The sequence below is a fragment of the Mastigoproctus giganteus genome, chromosome 3 (assembly GCF_048544385.1).
Source record: "Mastigoproctus giganteus isolate SK-2022 chromosome 3, ASM4854438v1, whole genome shotgun sequence".
Taxonomy (NCBI): Eukaryota; Metazoa; Arthropoda; class Arachnida; order Uropygi; family Thelyphonidae; genus Mastigoproctus; species Mastigoproctus giganteus.
In genome coordinates, this window is record NC_143577.1 from 210,663,886 (window position 1) to 210,682,152 (window position 18,267).

An 18,267-nucleotide genomic window follows, 5' to 3' on the forward strand; every position below is an offset into this window, starting at 1 on the left:
ACAAAATAGAAAATATGAACATTAATTGTAAAAAAAATGAATATTTAACATTCATAAATCCTGCATTTCAAACCACACACACATAGCTATACAATATAGTGCACCCCACTTTACAATATTAATCTGTTCCAGTTGATATAGATGAACAGTGCACTGTTGAGTCAGTTTAGTGTGACATAATCACTGCGAAAGCAAAAATAAGAGTAGGAGTGTGTTATAGGCCTAATGACTCGAATGAGTAAACTGAACAATTGTACAGAGAAATAGAGTGGGCTAGTAAATCAGAATGTCTTATAATTGGGAATTTTTAACTTCCCAGATATAGACTGGAACTTATGGGTTGGTCACTCGCACACTAGTAAGACTTGTGGATTTATTGGATGATTGTTTTGTGCAGCAGCATGTTCAAGAGGCAACTAGAGAGGGTAATACTCTTGATCTGGTTATAAGCAGTGATCATTCGTGTACCTATTCATTTCATACCTATTAAGAATTTGCAGATAAAGGAACCACTAGGTGGCAGTGATCACAGTGTACTGATGTGGGATTTACTTAAAGATATAATTACCATCAGGGGTAAAGGAAAGAGCTTTTGCTTCCGTAAAGGTGACTATAGTGGTCTCAGACAGTTTTTAAATTCTGTACAGTGGGACCAACTGATGATGTTACCAACAGCAAATTCTAAGTGGGAAGCATTCAAGGAATTAATAGTGGAAGCTACTAAACGTTTCATACCTATTAAGAAATATTGTTCAAGGTTTAGGCCTAAATGGTTGTCAAATGAACTAATGAGACTCGTGGCAGAGAAGAAAAATGCATGGGATGCATATAAATTATCAGGCGACACAGAAGCCTATGATATACAGGGTGTATCAAAAATATTGGTACAAACGTTTAGGGGAGGTAGGTAACGTCTAAAGGAATGTGAATCGCATAGGAACCCATAACCGGAAACGTCACATTAAGTCGGTACATGCCGCTGTTCATCAGTTCGCGAGAGGGAAAATTTTTGGTTTACTCATTCAAGCAGTAGTCGCTACACGAAGAGCATGCATCGATATACGAACTGTGAGCTGGCAGACATGCACCTAATGTATGGATTAGCAGAGGGCAATGGACGAGCCGCTCAACGAATTTATGGAGAACGCTTCCCAGACAGACATGTACCGGACCACCATTTGTTTGCGCGTGTGCATCAAAATTTGTGCAATTATGGGTCATTTAGAGGTAACAGGAGTACTGCAGGCAGACAATGTTCGACGCAAACTCCCGCCATGGAAGAAAGTGTGTTGAATGCCATCCAGAATAATCCTACTACCAGCACACGTGCCGTTGCCTCAGGAGTGTCTCGTTGCAGTGTACAGCAAAAAAAAAAACTTGCGGCTAGGCCTGCACCACAACTGAAGAATAACAGTAGGTTGAGGTGCCCAGAGTGCAGTGCAGAAAGTAAGAGTCGAATAAATGAGATGAAAGCTAGAAGAATGAATAAAAGTGTAAGCGTGTGAAAAAAAGAACACAAACCATAAATGCTACAGTTAAGTACACACTAACCCTAGTTTTAATTAGTATTTAAATTTACACTACACATCACTGCATCCCCTCCTGGTGTGAGATGAATGAGTTGAGTGAAAAAAAAAAGATTAATGAGTTCAGTGAAAAAAAAAAAAAATATATATATATATATATGTAAAACTTGGAAAAAAATGTATATATAATAAGAAAAAAGCATTAAAAAAAGAATGAAAGTAGAGTGAGAATGCAGATTATGAATGAAGTAAATGTGTGTGTCTCTCCCACCCCCTTGCCTAGTGGGTTCCCCACTGCCAGCTAACATATCCCACCCCCGGAGCGGGATGGGCAGCTTGACCTTCATACCAGATTCGACACTGCTTGGACATGACATTGACGAAGACATTCTGCGGCTTTGCTGCCAACACCCCATTGGCGATCTGAACTGGGTATTCTATCCTGGTTCCCTTTAAAACCCCATTCCCAGGCAGGGGAGTGAGGAGACAGATCTCTGCCTCCAATCCTCCCTGCCTACCCCCATACTTCCCCTGGTGGGGCTCGTCTCCACTGACCTCTTTGGGGATGCCTACTCTATTATCCCTATTCTTCTATCTGTTTTCCCCCCAGTCTTCAGTCTCTCCCCCTCTCTCACTAAATCGACCGAGTACACCCTTAACAATGCTACCAAATTCTAATCAACGTCTAAATTCTACCGGTTTCGTGTAAATCTCTAAGACAACTAACACTAGCTTTTATCTAGTGTATAGCCTCACAAGTCTAAATTTAATAACATCAAAATTTTGCCCGACTTATTAGGCCTTTAACACATCTCTTTAGCATTAAACCGCAACCAGCGATTTCCTAACAGCAATCACATCAAGCATTAATGTCAAACGCATAAAATTTTTTTTTTTTTAGGTCCTAGCCACTGAAATTCCAGGGAACTAGGTGGCAGGACCTGCCAGAGCAATTTGTTGTGATACTGGATACACCCGGCTAGCCTCCAAATGGCAAGGTATGGGCAACATCGGGCCCCACTAGGGGCCTGGCGGCCAATAAGCCGGACAAACAATGGGCACAACATATCACACTGCACAGACAACCACACACTTTCAAGTCTCTGGCTTGACAGTGTACAGTCCTTGATACAGCTAAACACATGCGGAGATGGGAGAAATACCAGGTGCTGTCTGACACGAACATACCTTATACCTTATGCAGTGTACAGCGTGTCTGGCACGACGATTCCTTACACGCCTTTCATACACACAGGGTTCGGTTACTGCACGTGTGGCTTTTGTGCAGTGGTTTCTCCAAGAAAGTGTTCAAGATTTGAATTTTCCAGCCTATGTTTTGGTCATTGCGGATGAGGCTAATTCAATCAGCACAATGCTCATGTGTGGGCTCACAACAACCCACATGGTGTGCACCCCCATGTGGCACAACATCGCTTCACAATATATGTGTGTGGGCAGGTAGGGTCAGTGACTGCTTAGTCGGCCCAAACCTGTTACCATCCCGCATGAACTCCGCTAAATATCGAATCTTTCTTGAACAAGTTCTACCAGGGTTACTTGATGATGTTTCAGCAAATGTGAGACGAAACATTTGATTTCAACATGATGGGGCAACCTGCTCGTTATGGAAGGTGTGTTCATGACCATTTGAACAGGCGTTTTGGGCGTCGATGGATTGGCCGTGGTGGACCCGTTGCCTGGCCCCCATGCTCACCTGATTTATCGAGCCTTAATTTCTTTCTGTGCGGGCCCTCAAATCTATTGTGTATGAATCGCCTGTGGAGACGGAAATGGATCTCGTGATGAGACTCGTCTGCGCTGCTGCTACTGTCGAAGAAACTCCAGGTGTGTTCGACCATGTCCGCCAATCCATGCTGCATTGGTGTCATGAATGCATCACGTCTCATGGTGGAACCTTCAAGCATCTGTTGTAATATCATGAAATGCATCCATCTCGTACTCCATTGTTAATATTATGTCAAATAAATGTTTGGCACTAATTACTGTCTTGTGTCATTTCTGCTACTACTTTCCTGTGACGTTTCCAGTTATGGGTTCCTATGCGATTCACATTCCTTTAGATGTTACTTACCTCCCTAAACGTTTGTACCAATATTTTTTAAACACCCTGTATGTAAACCAGTCTGTAATCAAGTCACAAAGGAGGTTAGGCAGGAGAAGGCAGATTACGAGAAATCTTTGGCAAAGGATGCTAAGTAAAACAGCAAGGATTTCTTTACTTATATAAACTCTAAAAGGAAGGGGATGAATCTGATTGGTCCACTTGATATCGATGGTTCAACTGTTGATGATCCTGCTCAGATAGCAAACAAACCGAATGAGTATTTTGAATCTACATTCGGAGTTAAGGTTTGAAAATGCCACAAGGTTATCAAATTGTAACAGGGTGCTTAACGATTTTGTAATAACTGAGAACAAAGTGGAGGAGAAATTGTTGAAGTTAAACATAAGAAAGGCACTTGGGGTGGATGGAATCTATCCAGTTATATTAAAGGAGGCAGCAAAGGAAGTAAGCAAACCCTTAGCCATAATTATGAGAGCATCCTTGGACTCAGGGGAGGTCCCAACGGACTGGAGATGTGTAAATGTGTCCCCAATTCACAAAGCGGGATCGAAGGGTGACACGAGTAATTACAGACCAGTTAGTTTAACTTCTGTTCCGGGTAAAATAATGGAATCACTGGTTAAAGATGCATTGCGGGATCATCTAAACAAGATTGCAGCAATAACTCAGACACAGCATGGGTTTTTTAAGGGAAAGTCTTGTCTGACAAATTTAATTGGTTTTTATGATGTGGTTACAAAGGAAATGGATGCAAAAAATAATTTTGATATCATATACCTAGATTTCAGGAAAGCTTTTGACACTGTTGCGCCTATAAGACTACTGTACAAATTGGAGCAGAATGGTATTAAGGGTAAGTTGCTACAATGGATAAAAGGATGGTTGAGTGGGAGAAGACAGAGGGTGGTAATCAATGGGTGCTGCTCTTCGTGGACTAACGTTATTAGTGGAGTCCCACAGGGTTCGGTGTTGAGTCCACTGTTGTTTTGTATTTTTATCAATGATATTGATGAAGGTATATCAGTCTTAGTATCGAAGTTTGTAGATGATACAAAGGTTGGCAGGGTTGTTAATGACAGTAATGGCAGTGTGTTACTACAACAGGATCTAGAAAATTTGGGCAGATGGGCTGAGACGTGGCAACTGAAGTTTAACATTGGAAAATGCAAAGTACTGCATATGGGTAGAAGTAACCCCAGAGAAACGTACCAACTGTGTGGTACTACACTTAAAGAGGTAGAAAATGAAAAAGACCTAGGAGTAATTGTGCAGTCAGATATGAAGTTTTCTGAGCAATGCAGATAGGCAGCCAGGGCAGGTCATGGGGTGTTGTCGATGATCCCTCTGTATAAGGCAATGGTCAGGCCACACCTTGAGTACTGCGTGCAGGTCTGGAGGCCTCATTTTAGGAAGGATGTAGATTTGCTTGAGCATGTACAGAGAAGGGCAACAAGATTGGTGAGGGGAATGAAGGGATCCTCTTACCAGGAGAGGCTTAAGTTCTGCAAATTGCAGCAGCTGGAGACTAGGCACCTGCGAGGTGATCTGATTGAGGTGTATAAGGCCTTGAATGGGTTGAGCACGCTGAATTCTGATGGAATTCTTCCACTTGTTCAGATTACAAACCTAAGGGATCATAAATTGAAATTGAGGAAGGACAGATATAGAACAGATGTGCAGAAATTTGCCTTTAGCCAGCGGGTGGTTAATTGCTGGAACAAACTTCTATCTGTCGTGGAAGTTGATAGGTTAAATAAATTTAAGAGAGGAACTGGACAGGCATTTGGAGGGAATGGTGTGATTTTTTTTTTTTTTTTTTTTGGCTGATGCTGCATAAGCTCATATGCTTGCTTTCTTGCATCACATGCCACTACTACTACACCATTGTATTGTGAAAATATCGTAATGTGAATCCAATAATACATTGTGTTTTTTTTGGCAATTCGTTCCTCGGAAGTTGAAATTTTCACTATATAACTAAGCTATTTATCTCTCTAAAAGGTCATTTTTATAACGTAAATTGTATTAGTTACCAATTCAAATTATTAAAACGCACTACACGTTCACCATTATCATATGTTCTGTTATAAGAATCAAATTTGAACGCCTCTGTGATATTACCGATAGCTGGAATTGTGTGGGTTTTTACTTTATTATGACAAAATGTGTTTCCCCTTCACTGCAATCTTGAATCATATAAAAAATTAAATGAATTTTCAGAATCTTCTCTTTTTTTTTTTTTTTTTTTTTTTACTCTTTGCGAATTGTATTAGCTTGGAAACAAACGCCTCTTGAAGCATTTCTGAAGAAAACATTGGGAAATCTGTGAAGTTGTCAGTATGGTCTGGCTGCCATGGGCCAAGCTCAAGTAAAGCTCTAATCAACTCGGCTGTTACGGCTTTCTCACAAGAAGAGATGTGGATCAATAGGATCTTTACTTTTGTATTAATGATGGACTTAAAGACTTGTAGATGCAATGCTCATATTCTGATGATTATGATCCCTTGTGCGACAAACCAATAACGAGTGCCGACACAACAATGAGTGATCGAGTGTGCAGTTAGTCGATGATGAAGAATAAACATTCTTTAACATTTGTAAATCATAAATAATTTCTTTAAATTATGATTTGCTTGATTTTACAGGCTATGTTTTCATTTCTTTGGATAAATCAATCATTGTTTAAACAAACTAATTAGCTAACTAATTTCCTTGTTGAGAACATAATCCCTGTTTTTAACATTATGTCTATGGGAAATAAATTCCCGCTTTACAAGCGTGCGCTAGGAAGAAATTAACTCAAAGTCGGGAACTACCTGTATACAAATGGTATCAACACCAACCACAAAACTTCTCTTGAGGAATCCAGACATTAGTGCAGCATTGGAGGAAGTGTCTTGAATTTAATGGAGACTGCAATGAGACTCACATGCATAGTTTCCCTGTTGTTTATGAAATGCAACTTTTATTTTAACCTTTGCTGTTTTCAAGAGAATGACCTTTGTGTAAAAAAAATTAATAATACAATTAAAAACCATTTTGTAGCTTTTTTTTAGAAAGTACACTTACTAGGTAGAATTCTTTGGAAACATATTTTGAGTTTGTCACATTTTTCACAAAATACTTTTACTTGGTGGTATTCTTCACAAACATATCTTGAGCATGTATCTCACGCATTTTGGATTTTCCAATATCAGTTCATCACTAAATAATAGCAAAGGGGCTATGAACAAAATTCTAAGAAGGCAACAAAAATATACATGGCAACAAATATACAGATTTGACACCAGTCTCATTCTAATTTTATAACTCAGACACAAAATCTGTGGATTTTTTTTTTTTAATAACAAATACTGAATACATAATACCTAACACTGAAATAGACACAAATAAATAAATTTTAGGGGGAAAATTGAAAGTATAATAATAAAAAATTCTCACTGGAGTTTATTCTGATCAACTTGATATGCATAGGGTTAACATACTTAAAAAAAAAAAAAAAAAACTCTTATCTTTAGACTAAAACGCTGCTACATCAAAATACTCATATAAAGTGTGTTACCACAAGTGAAATATTACTTGACACTAGAAATTTATTTCACTTCATCTCAGTGCTGTTGTACTTCAGTAACTTTTTTTTTAAACTGCCACAAAATTAAACTTTGTGTGTAGAATGAAAACTTTTCTTTGAATTAAATCTTTTTTGCTGATGTCATATTCTTGATGTTTATAAAAAAAAAAAAAATCCTGAAATTTGGTAAGCTTTACAATTATTACAAATTCTATTATCTTTATTTAAATTATCCAGTTTGAAATTTTCTTGTTCCATGAACATCTATCACGAATCAACATTTTTTTCTTTCATAGTTCAGGTGTTACATTTGTTCCTATTTACACTGAAATTTTTAGCATGGCTTTCAATAACAGAAGTAGTGCAATTAATGTGATAATCTGCATATACCACATCAAGCCATCCTGAATCTTTGTTTTTCATCTGTAACAGATGAAGATTTCTGGTGTAAGATGCTGCTATAGTTAATGATGATAGGAAAGAGAAACTTCACTGTGCAGTGAAGCTTCTCATCTGTTCAGTCTCCCTTAGAGAAGATCAAGAATGCTATGTATCTCTGCTGCCTGGAATGAGGTTAATTCATAGATTACAGAAATTTTCTGAAAGGAAACCAGAAATGACTGATTATTGAATTTTTTATCTGTAGAAATTTAGTACATAAGTTGAATTTTATTTTCTAGGTTTAAAAGTCCATGCCCAAGCACTAACTCTAAAGATACAATGAAAGGAACATCTACTGCAGCGAACTAGATGATGCCCAATCCAATAACTATTACATGGCATTTTGAACACACTAACTAAAACTTCATTTTTACAGGAGCCAATTACAACCTAACCTATCAGCTATATGACACATGAAATTCTCATTACAGTAGTACTATACTTAAATGGCACAAGAGGCATAAAAAAAGATAAGGAATTTAGTAAATGATAAGTCCTAAAACTCAAAGCTGATTTCCCCCCCCCCCTTAACCAAGGAGCATAATTTACTCTTCGATCTTAATGTTATTAATACAATAAAAAAATTAAAAGTATAACAGAAATTCTGGTTTTGTTTTCAAACTCCAATCCAAAACTGCAATTTCATTATCCCATTTTATATTGGATAAGTGAAGTTTACTGTAATTTTAGTACTTTAAAAATTTACCTTATTTATACTATATTTATCAAAACTTCCTACTCACCCCAATGACAAAAATCTGATGAAATTACAAATAAACTGTTTGGATCTGCCAAGTATTTGCTGAAGATATTTCCATACACAACCTCTTTATCTGTAGTTAGAGAGCCCACCAAAATAGGAATTATTGTGAACTGGTTGCTAAAAAATCCAACAAAATTATGTACTGGAAACTAGTTTAGGCATTTTTACACTGTGTAAAAACTGAAAAGTCAATTTTCAAAACTGAGCTTTATTTTAAAACATGAGCAACAAAGACTTTCTTTTTTCTTTAATCATATGTCACTGAAAAAAATCTGTTAGAATGGAGCTTATCTTTTAAAAGATGAGTTAAAGAAATTATGAACACTTTTAACAGTAAAAAATATTACTGAAACAAAGTAAAACTGAAAACTAAATTATACACAAAAATGAAGTGATAGCAATGCACAGTATTTTTATCCTCTGGTGGCAATCACACTATACAAATTGGAAAACATCTGATTACACAGCATCTATTACACTCCACTTTTTTTTAATCATAAAATATCAAATTTTTTTATTAATTAAAAATTTTAATTTTATGCATTTGTTGTTAAAAATACAACTGTAAGTTGTATTTTATTAATTATGGTTTACAAATTTTGTTGGTTCACACTAAGATTTTATTCTGCTATATTTTCACCCATTCCTTGCTCATTTTTATTTAACAAAATGTTTTGGGTTGAGAAGCTAGGATGAAAAATTGCAGATAAATAAAAAGTCATAATGCATACAGTGGACCCAAGTATAAAGGGCCATCTCTCTTGTGCATCAATCCATCCACCTGTCCACCCACACATCCTGGAACATTCACTTATTAGCATTTATTGCACCCAACAATTAAAAAAAAAAACAAAAAAAAAAAAAAAACAGAAATGTTATTTTGATTAAATAACAAATGGCAGCAATATTTAACTTTAATGACACAAGTAACCACATTTCCAACAAAATATTCTTCATATGCCTATTCTTGGCAATTTTTTTTTTACTGCATTTTTTTTGTCGAATTAATTTACATTATTCATTTGTTTGTTATTTTACTTTATCAAATGTAAAGGTATACATATAATATTTATTCTTTATTTGTTTATAAATAAATACTTCCAAAATTAAAAATGGTTTAAAAATTAATTCTGTATAAATTTATTTTTAAGAAAACTCATTTTGTAAATTTTATTTATAAGCAACTATAATAAAATTCCATTATAACCTATAGATTCCTCAATTATTTCAGTGTGCCACCAAAGCTCAGTATAGGTTTCATACATATTCCAGTTTAAGAAATATTGGTGTATGGAATCAAACACTTTTAATGAGTTCTGCAGTTAGTCATATAAATCTAAAGGCTAAAATTTTGACATCACTTCAAGAACTATTCAATCTTATATATCTTCTCAGAAAAAGTATGCAGGCATGACCGCTAAATGAAGATGTGCAACCATCTTTCAATTCAGAACTACAAAATGTGCTTTAATAACCACTTTAAAATGCAGCATGTACTGTTCATTTCATTCGGTCAAGACTTATTATATGTTCAATAGTCCAAAATGTCAATATTCTACTTGTTCATCCTTATTAATAAGAGTAAAAAAAATGGCATACCTAGTAAGCTGAAAATGAAGACCAGGTACAGCCTTGGTAAACTAAAAATGTTACAAGATGGGAACTTGTTACAAGAGTTTTATGCTAAACACAGTCAACTGGGTCTTGGGAAAGTTAAAAGCAACTGAATAAGTTTCACCAAACTTTTCCATTGAATCTGTCCGAAGTTAAGTAATATTAGCATTAGTAGAGGCATTTGATGCAAGAAAGCAAACTTATGCAGCATCAGCCAAAAAAAAAAAAAAAAACCCCCACTTCCAATTCACCCCTCTGTTCGTTCAAAATACCTGTCCAGCTGAGCCTTAAACTTATTTAGGCTATCAACCTCCACGACAAGGGATGGAAGTCTGTTCCACCAACCAACCAGCTGGCTAAAGGCAAATTTCCACACGTCTATCCTACATCTGTCTTTCCTCAATTTGAATTTATGCCCTCTCAGGTGATTATTCTGAGCTAGAGGAAGAATCCCATCAGCATTGAGCATGCTCAAACCATTCAAGGCTTTATACACCTCTATCAGATCACCTCGCTGGTGCCTAGTCACCAGACACTGTAATTTGCAAAACTTAAGCCTTTCTTCTTAAGAGCACCCCTTTGTTCCATTCACTAATCTTGTTGCCCTTCTCTGTACTCGTTCCAGCAGCTCTACATCCTTCTTGAAATGAGGCCTCCAGACCTCTATACAGTACTCTAGGTGTGGCCTGACCATTGCCTTATACAAGGGAATAATCACCTCCTTATCCCTGCTGGAAAAATTCCTGTATATCATTGACAATACTCCATGAGCTACTCTTGCAGCCAGTCTGCACTGCTCAGAGAACTTCATATCTGCCTGCACAACCACCCCCAAGTCCCTTTCATTCTCTACCACTGTCAGTGTAGTACCACAGAGTTGATACGTTGCTCTGGGGTTGCTGTTTCCCATGTGTAGTACTTTACATTTGTCAATGGTAAACTTCATTTGCCACCTCTCAGCCCATCTGCTCAACCTTTCCAGATCCCGTTGCAGCAGCGTAGTGTCAGTAGTGTCCTTGACAACCCTGCCAACCTTTGTGTCCTCTGCAAACTTGGACATTAAGCTTGATATACCGTCATCAATATCATTTATAAATACAGAAAACAATAATGGACCCAACACTGAGCCCTGAGGGACTCCACTAATAACATTAGTCCACGATGAGCAGTGTCCATTGATTACCACTCTGTCTTCTCCCCCTCAACCACCCCTTTATCCATTGCAGCAATTTGCCTCCAATGTTACACTGCTCCAATTTGTGTAGCAGTCTTCCATGTGCAACAGTATCAAAAGCCTTTCTAAGATCCAAGTATATAATATCAAAGCTATTCCCTGCATCCAGTTCTTTTGTGACTGCATCATAGTATCCAATCAAATTGGTCAGGCAAGACTTCCCCTTAACAAAACCATGCTGTGTCCGAGCTATAACTGAAGTCTTGTCTAAATGATCCTGCAGTACTTCTTTAACCAGTGCCTCCATTAATTTTCCTGGAACAGAAGTTAAGCTCACAGGTCTATAATTATTTGTGTCAGCCTTTGATCCTTCTTTGTGAATTGGGGTCACATTTGCACATTTCCAGTCTATGGGTACCTCCCCTGAGTCCAAGGAAGCTCTCATAATTATGGCTAAGGGTTTGCTTACTTCCTTTGCTGCCTCCTTTAATATAACTGGATAGATCCCATCCACCCCGGGTGCCTTTCTTGTGTTTATCTTGAACAATTTCTCCTCCACTTTACTCCCAGTTATTTCAAGATTCTGTAGCTTACTGCTAGAGTTGAATACACCTCTGGCATTCCGCTCGCTGAATAACTCCTCATGTGTGAATGTCGATGCAAAATATTCATTTAGTTTGTTAGCTACCTGAGCAAGATCATCAACAGTTGACCCATCAATATCAAGTGGACCAATCTGATTCATCCCCTTCCTTCTAGAGTTTACATAAGTAAAGAACTCTTTGCTGTTTTTCTTTGCATCTCTTGCCAAGGATTTCTCGTAATCTGCTTTCACCTGCCTAACCTCCTTTGTAACTTGGTTGCATATCAACTTGTATCTATCATAGGCTTCTGTGTCATGTGTTAATTTTTAAGTATCCCATGCATTTTTCTTCTCTGCCATATGCCTCATTAATTCATCTGATATCCATTTTGGCCTAAACCTCGAACAATATTTCTTAGTTGGTATGTAAAGCCTAGTAGCTTCCAAGATAAGTTCTTTGAATACTTCCCATTTTGAATTTGCTGTCAGTAACATCATCAGTTGGTCCCACTGTATAGAATTTAAATACTGTCTCAGTCCATCATAGTCGCCTTTACGGAAGCAATAACCCTTCCCTTTACCCCTAATGGTAGTTACCTCTTTGAGTAAATCCCACTTCAACACACTGTGATCACTGCCACCTAGTGGTTCATTTATCTGCAGATTCTTAATGCATGAAGAATCACTGCTGATAATCAAATCAAGAGTATTACTCCCTCTAGTTGCCTCCCGAACATGCTGATGTAGAAAACAATCATCCAATAAATCCACAAAAGCCCTGCTAGTGTGTGAGTGACCAGCCCCCAAATTCCAGTCAATATCTGGGAAATTAAAATCTCCCATTATAAGACTCTCTGATTTGCTGGCCCACTCTATTTCCCTGTACAGTTTCTTATTATACTCATCACAGTCATTAGGCCTATAGCACACTCCCACTCTCAATTTTGATCTCCCAATGCTTATGTCACACCAAACTGCCTCAACACTGCACTGTCCAGCGATGTCGACTGGCTTGGACAGTGAATATAAGCCAATATATCACCAATGGATCAATAGTGAGTGAATCCACAGCAGAAAGCATTGTTCATTTGGAAGACCTTATATGATAGTTTAAGAGATTAGCATTAGCAGAGGCATATGATGCAAGAAAGCAAGCGTATACAGCATCAGCAAAAAAAAAAAAAAAACCTTCCCATTTCACCCATCCGTTCGCTCCAAGTTTGTCCACTTCCTTGAATTTATTTAAGCTATCAACTTCCACAACAACAGATGGAAGTTCCAGCAATCAACTACCCGCTGACAGTTAATGAATTTCATCATTACTTGAAAAGAGAAGGGATAAATATAATGAGGTGATAACTGAAAGGGAGGGATTTGTTACTGGCTGACTACGAGCAAATTTTCATAAAGGAAAACTCCAGTGGATTAAGAAAATGTGAAAAGGTGACAAAGAAGAGAAGCAAGCCCAGAAGCTCAATTTTCAAGGACAAATGCAGAAATGCCATCAAGACCTGCAGCTTTCTTGACTTTGAGATGTTCCAAACTCTTTTAACATCCTTCTGTCAGAAGACCACAGGAGTCTTTTTTTTTTTTTTTTATTTGGTAATTGTTGGCGCATCGGCTTCTGTGGCCATATTGCACCTCCCAAGGTTTTTGCAGTACTTTGATCCAAGCCCGAGGCGGGAATCAAACCCGCGACCTTTGGGTTGCCGGGCAGGTACTTTACCCACTCGGCTAGCCCGGTCGGCCCACAGGAGTCACTGGGCAGAGTGTATTTGGAATGATAGTGATTTACCAAAGTCGTTGATACAAGTGTTAGATGGAAAGTAGGACTATTAAGTCAGTTTTATCTTTAGCTGAGGATTCAATGTACTATTAGATTGTAATAGAGGTGGAACTGATCAGCAGAAATTACAGCTAATGATTGTAACAAGAGACCAGAATGCTTGATTACCACTTGGGCAAGAAGCAAGTTTTCTACTCTTAACGTTTAAAAATGGAGCTTGGATTGAATATAAAGTGTTTTATAATTGTTTCAAACTTTATTGTGGGCAGAAAATGAAGCTAGAGATTTCGATACAAGTCAATTTGAATGTAGTAGTCAATATACTACATTCAACAGCCTTAGCATATTTATTAAAAAACAAAGGTTTAGATGAAGGCCAAGATTTCAGGATGAAATGGAAATAAAGGATATCATCCTTACAAAAATAACATTGCCAACATGATCTGAGCAAGCATTGGGAAAAAAAAGATTTAAAAGACTAATCCAACAAAGGAAAATTTCACATTCTTGTAATGCCAACCAAGTGAGAGAATCCACTACAGAAGAGAAAAATCATCACGTTGTGATCTGAGGTGCCTAGAGGGCTAGCAGCAGCATCATCAAACAAGTACTTTAAAAGGTTGTAGATGAGGAAGAGCTCAAGAGTATTGGATGTGTGGTTAGGATTCTCTAGTATTCTGCTGGGTAAATGAACAAGCTGCATCAAGTCATTAGCAATTGCAAGTCTCGGAATCTTGACCAGCTGAATCCGTATATGCAGCAGACTCTCGATTACCGGGATCAGATTAACTGGGACACTTCAAGACTCCAAATTAAAAAAAAAAAAAAAAAAAACAACCATAAATCATAAAATTCAAGTAATAACTAGAATAGGTATAAACAGATAATTTGCAAGTCGTAAATAAGCGACAAGAAGTGGTGTTATAAGTCGTCATTGTGAGATTAATGTGCCTATTATCTTGCAACTCCTGCTGTCTTCATTCACACCAGCACTCAAAAAAAAAAAAAATAATAATAATAAACCAAATGTTTAGTTTGTTTTAGTGCATCGCGTCGATTGTTGTGTTCCGTCACACCGCAAAAAGACAAATTTTTTTGTTTCGTTATTTATGTCAGGGATGTGGAAATTTTTTTATAGTAAATATATTTTTTTTGTTTAGAAATTGCGAAAATGATAGATAAATGCAAAGGAGTTGCGCCTTCAATTAAACAAAGGCTTGAAATTATTCAAAAGTTTGAAAACGGTGCATCTGTTAAATCTTTAAAGAACCATTATAATGTTGGTGACCAAACCATACGTGACATTGTAAAAAATAAAGGGAAGCCATTCGATTTAAAATCGACATTGCAAAAAATAAAGGGAAGCAACGTATTGGACACACGAGTAGTACGTAGTACGAGTAGTACGTAGGTATCTATCACCATATCTTTTACGTAGGTTGCTGAACATTTTTCAATACAGTAAATCCCCGACTTATGCAACTACGGATTCACATAAATTTGTTTTCACTCAATTCTTTTTTTTTTTATTTTTTTTTTAATTTTTAGGATTGTAAAATTTAAAACAGCAAAAAAAAAAATAATAATAATAAGCAATCAATAACGACGATCACGGCACACACAAATTGCACAAGTGAGATCGGAGTAACAAGCAAAAAAATAGGAAAGAAGAGAAGATTCTTACAATTATTTATGGTTTTTTTTATATGACTGAAGATGTCAGTGAAGGGGACACACACTTCACCATAATAACGTAAAAACTCACAGAATTCTAGCTACTGGTATTATCGTAAATGAAATAAGATCGAGTTTACTACCTGTTTATAATAGATTGTGCTAACAGAAACGCCCAATAAAACGGAAAGTGCCAATTGTTTTGTTTTTTGTTGACCTCCAGAAATGTGCTTTAGTAAAATGTGAGCTCGTGCAGGGTGATAATGGTGAGTTTTCGCCTTAACCCTGTGAAGTTCTTTACAGAAAATTTCATTTTGTGACCGTTATCATGGTGCCGACTATGAGAATAAGTGACAGTGCTACTAGTACATCTACCAACAAAAGGAAAGCAATCGATTTGGATCAGAAAATTAAACTAATAAGAATGTATGAAAATGGTCAAAGATTAACAAGTATCGCGCTGAATTCAGATTTGTCAATAATAATATAGTAGCAATATGTTACTAGTCATTCCCGAGTTACGTAAAACTCGACGAAGTAAGAAGTCCTGGAACGTATCTCTTAGTTATGTCGGGGACTTCTGTATTTTTGGATTAACCGGGAAATCGATTATCTGGGATTTGTTTTTTACCATCTATCCCGGAAAATCGAGAGTCTACTGTAATTGGAAAGCTGAAGCCAGCAGGAGTTGTGAACATTAAAATCACTAAGGAAAATTACCTCGCTGTTAGAAAAATTAGACTAGAGAAAGTCAAGTTTCAAAGAAAGTGAGTCAAAAAGTTCCAAGTGATTAGTGGAGTTGGGTGACTAATAAAGGTAATAGATGAATAGATGACAGAATGGGATAGGGAGATTTTAAGCCAGAGGAGATCAAAAACAGAAGATTCCAAATTAAGAAGTTTTTGAAAAAGGAATATAAGGGTGGAAATATACACAATTAACACCTTTGAAGCGAATGGATCATAGTGAATAATTAAGGCAACTGATACAGGTAGTACTTGTTGGGTTATGGATGCTTCGGCAACTTTTTTTTTTTATATATGAAATCCCAAAACATGAAAGGTATTATAACCTATAGTGCATAGTACCATATGTGGGTTGAAGTTTGAGAAGAATATACTTGTTGATATTAGACTTCTATTTCTGTAATTTTCAGGAAATTACATGCAAAGACAGGTTATTCCAGAAAACAGAAGTTAAAGAGATAAATGAGGAAGAAGAAAATTTAGCTGGGTGAGTTTGAAGTAGGACAGTAAATGGATGTTGAGTGGTTGCAGCATATGTTAGTGCTGGTTTGGAAGATAGGAAATTAAAGAAGCCAATTTAGAAGCACAGTCCTCACGGAAGTACCTATAGAAAAGGCTTGCAGCAGAAACAGAATGTCTATAAGAGAGAGAGAGAGAGAGAGAGAGAGAGAGAGAGAGAGAGAGAGAGAGAGACTTTGTAAGAAATGGGTCATTAATTAACTTAACTGCCCTCTGTTGAATGGAGTCTAGAAGCTGGAGGGAGAGAGAGATTATGACAATGCTCCAGATATGGGAACAATATTCCATGGCAGGGCAGATTTGAGATTTGTATAAATTGAGTAGATGTTTACAAAAAAAAAAGTAATGCCGAGAACAAAAGCAAAAACCAGTTTTGGAGATTCAGAGGAAGCAATATTTATGATGTGCTTATGACTAGGGAGATTGGAAGAGCAACCCCAATAAAGATATGTGATCTTGTCTAGAAATTGGAGCATCATCAAAGATAAGCAGAAGAAACCTTTTTGAGAAATATGAGACTGGACTGAGTTTTAGAAGGATTAAAATTAATGAAGTTATTTTCATCACACTGAAGAATTACTTGGAAGTCAGCATTTAAGAAACTGATAGTGAATATTTGACAAGTTGGAGCTGTTTCTGCAGGGCAAGGTTTCACAAACTGGAAGGTGGAATGCAATGTGCTATCATCAGCAAAACTATTAAAGTATAAAAGGAAAAAGACCAAGAGAAAGAGCTGAACCCTGGGAACACCAGCATCAGTGGAGAAGACAGAGCCATCTATCATCATCCACAGTGAGCAGCCAGAGAGAAAACTGTATAACCAATTACAAAAAACAGAAAGTTGAACAACCCATAAGGTGGAATCTTACTTAGAAGACCTTTATGCCAAACACAATCAAACACCTTTTGAAATGTCTAGAGCAACTGCTTGAGTTTTACCACACTTTTCTACTGAATTTGTCCACATATGGGCAACATAAGCTAATATGTCACCTACTCCTAAAACCCTACTACCCATGAGGGTAACACTGATGGAATCCATAACTGGTGATCATTGATCAGATGGAAAGTTTCTAGAATAGTTTAGGAGTTGGCAGTTAATGGATTTCTCCATTATTTTAAAAAGAGTAGAAGTGAGTGCAATGGTATAATAACTGGATGGGAAGGATTTGTCACCCTTTGTAGGAACTGGCTAGATACAAACAAATTTATTACACACAAAAGGAGTAATTTCAGGAACACATGTTTTGAGAACAAGTGGAGAAATACCATCAGGATTTGAAGCTTTCTTGGCATCAAGACTGTTCAAAATTCTTCTGACATCCTTTTGAAGGAAGACATACTGGAGGCATCGAGTGGAGTGTACTGGAAATGGTAAGAGGTGGTTTACCAAGATCGCCGATATAAGAGTCAGGAGTTAGAGTTTATCTTTAGTTGAGGCAGCAATAGAACCATCAGGTTTTGACAGAGGTGGGAATACCGATGGAGGAAAGTTTAGCCAATAGCCTTTGTAAGAGACCAGAATGCTCAACTACCATTTGGAGAAGAAGTGAGTTTTCTACTCTTAAGGTTCAAAATGTAGTTTGGATTGATTAATAACTGCTTTACATTTGTTGCAATCCTTTTGCAAAAGGAAAAAATGAACTTGAAGATTTGGATGCAAGCCAATTGATATACGCAACATTCTTATCTTGAACAGCGTTGCCACTTTTATTGGAAAACCAAGGTTTAGATAAAGGACAAGATTTTAAGTTGGAGTGTAGAATAAAGGATTTCATCCCTGC

At 37.1% G+C, this 18,267-nt stretch overlaps 1 protein-coding gene across 1 annotated transcript in view; it reads right to left on the reverse strand.

Annotated features, from left to right (window-relative positions):
• Positions 1-18,267, reverse strand: part of LOC150088649 (protein MEMO1) — a 140,477-nt gene that overhangs the window by 38,821 nt on the left and 83,389 nt on the right. Inside the window, exon 6 of the mRNA XM_090370846.1 lies at positions 8,368-8,504. Coding sequence (XP_090226972.1) covers positions 8,368-8,504 — 137 coding nt within the window. The remainder of the gene's footprint in view (positions 1-8,367; positions 8,505-18,267) is intronic.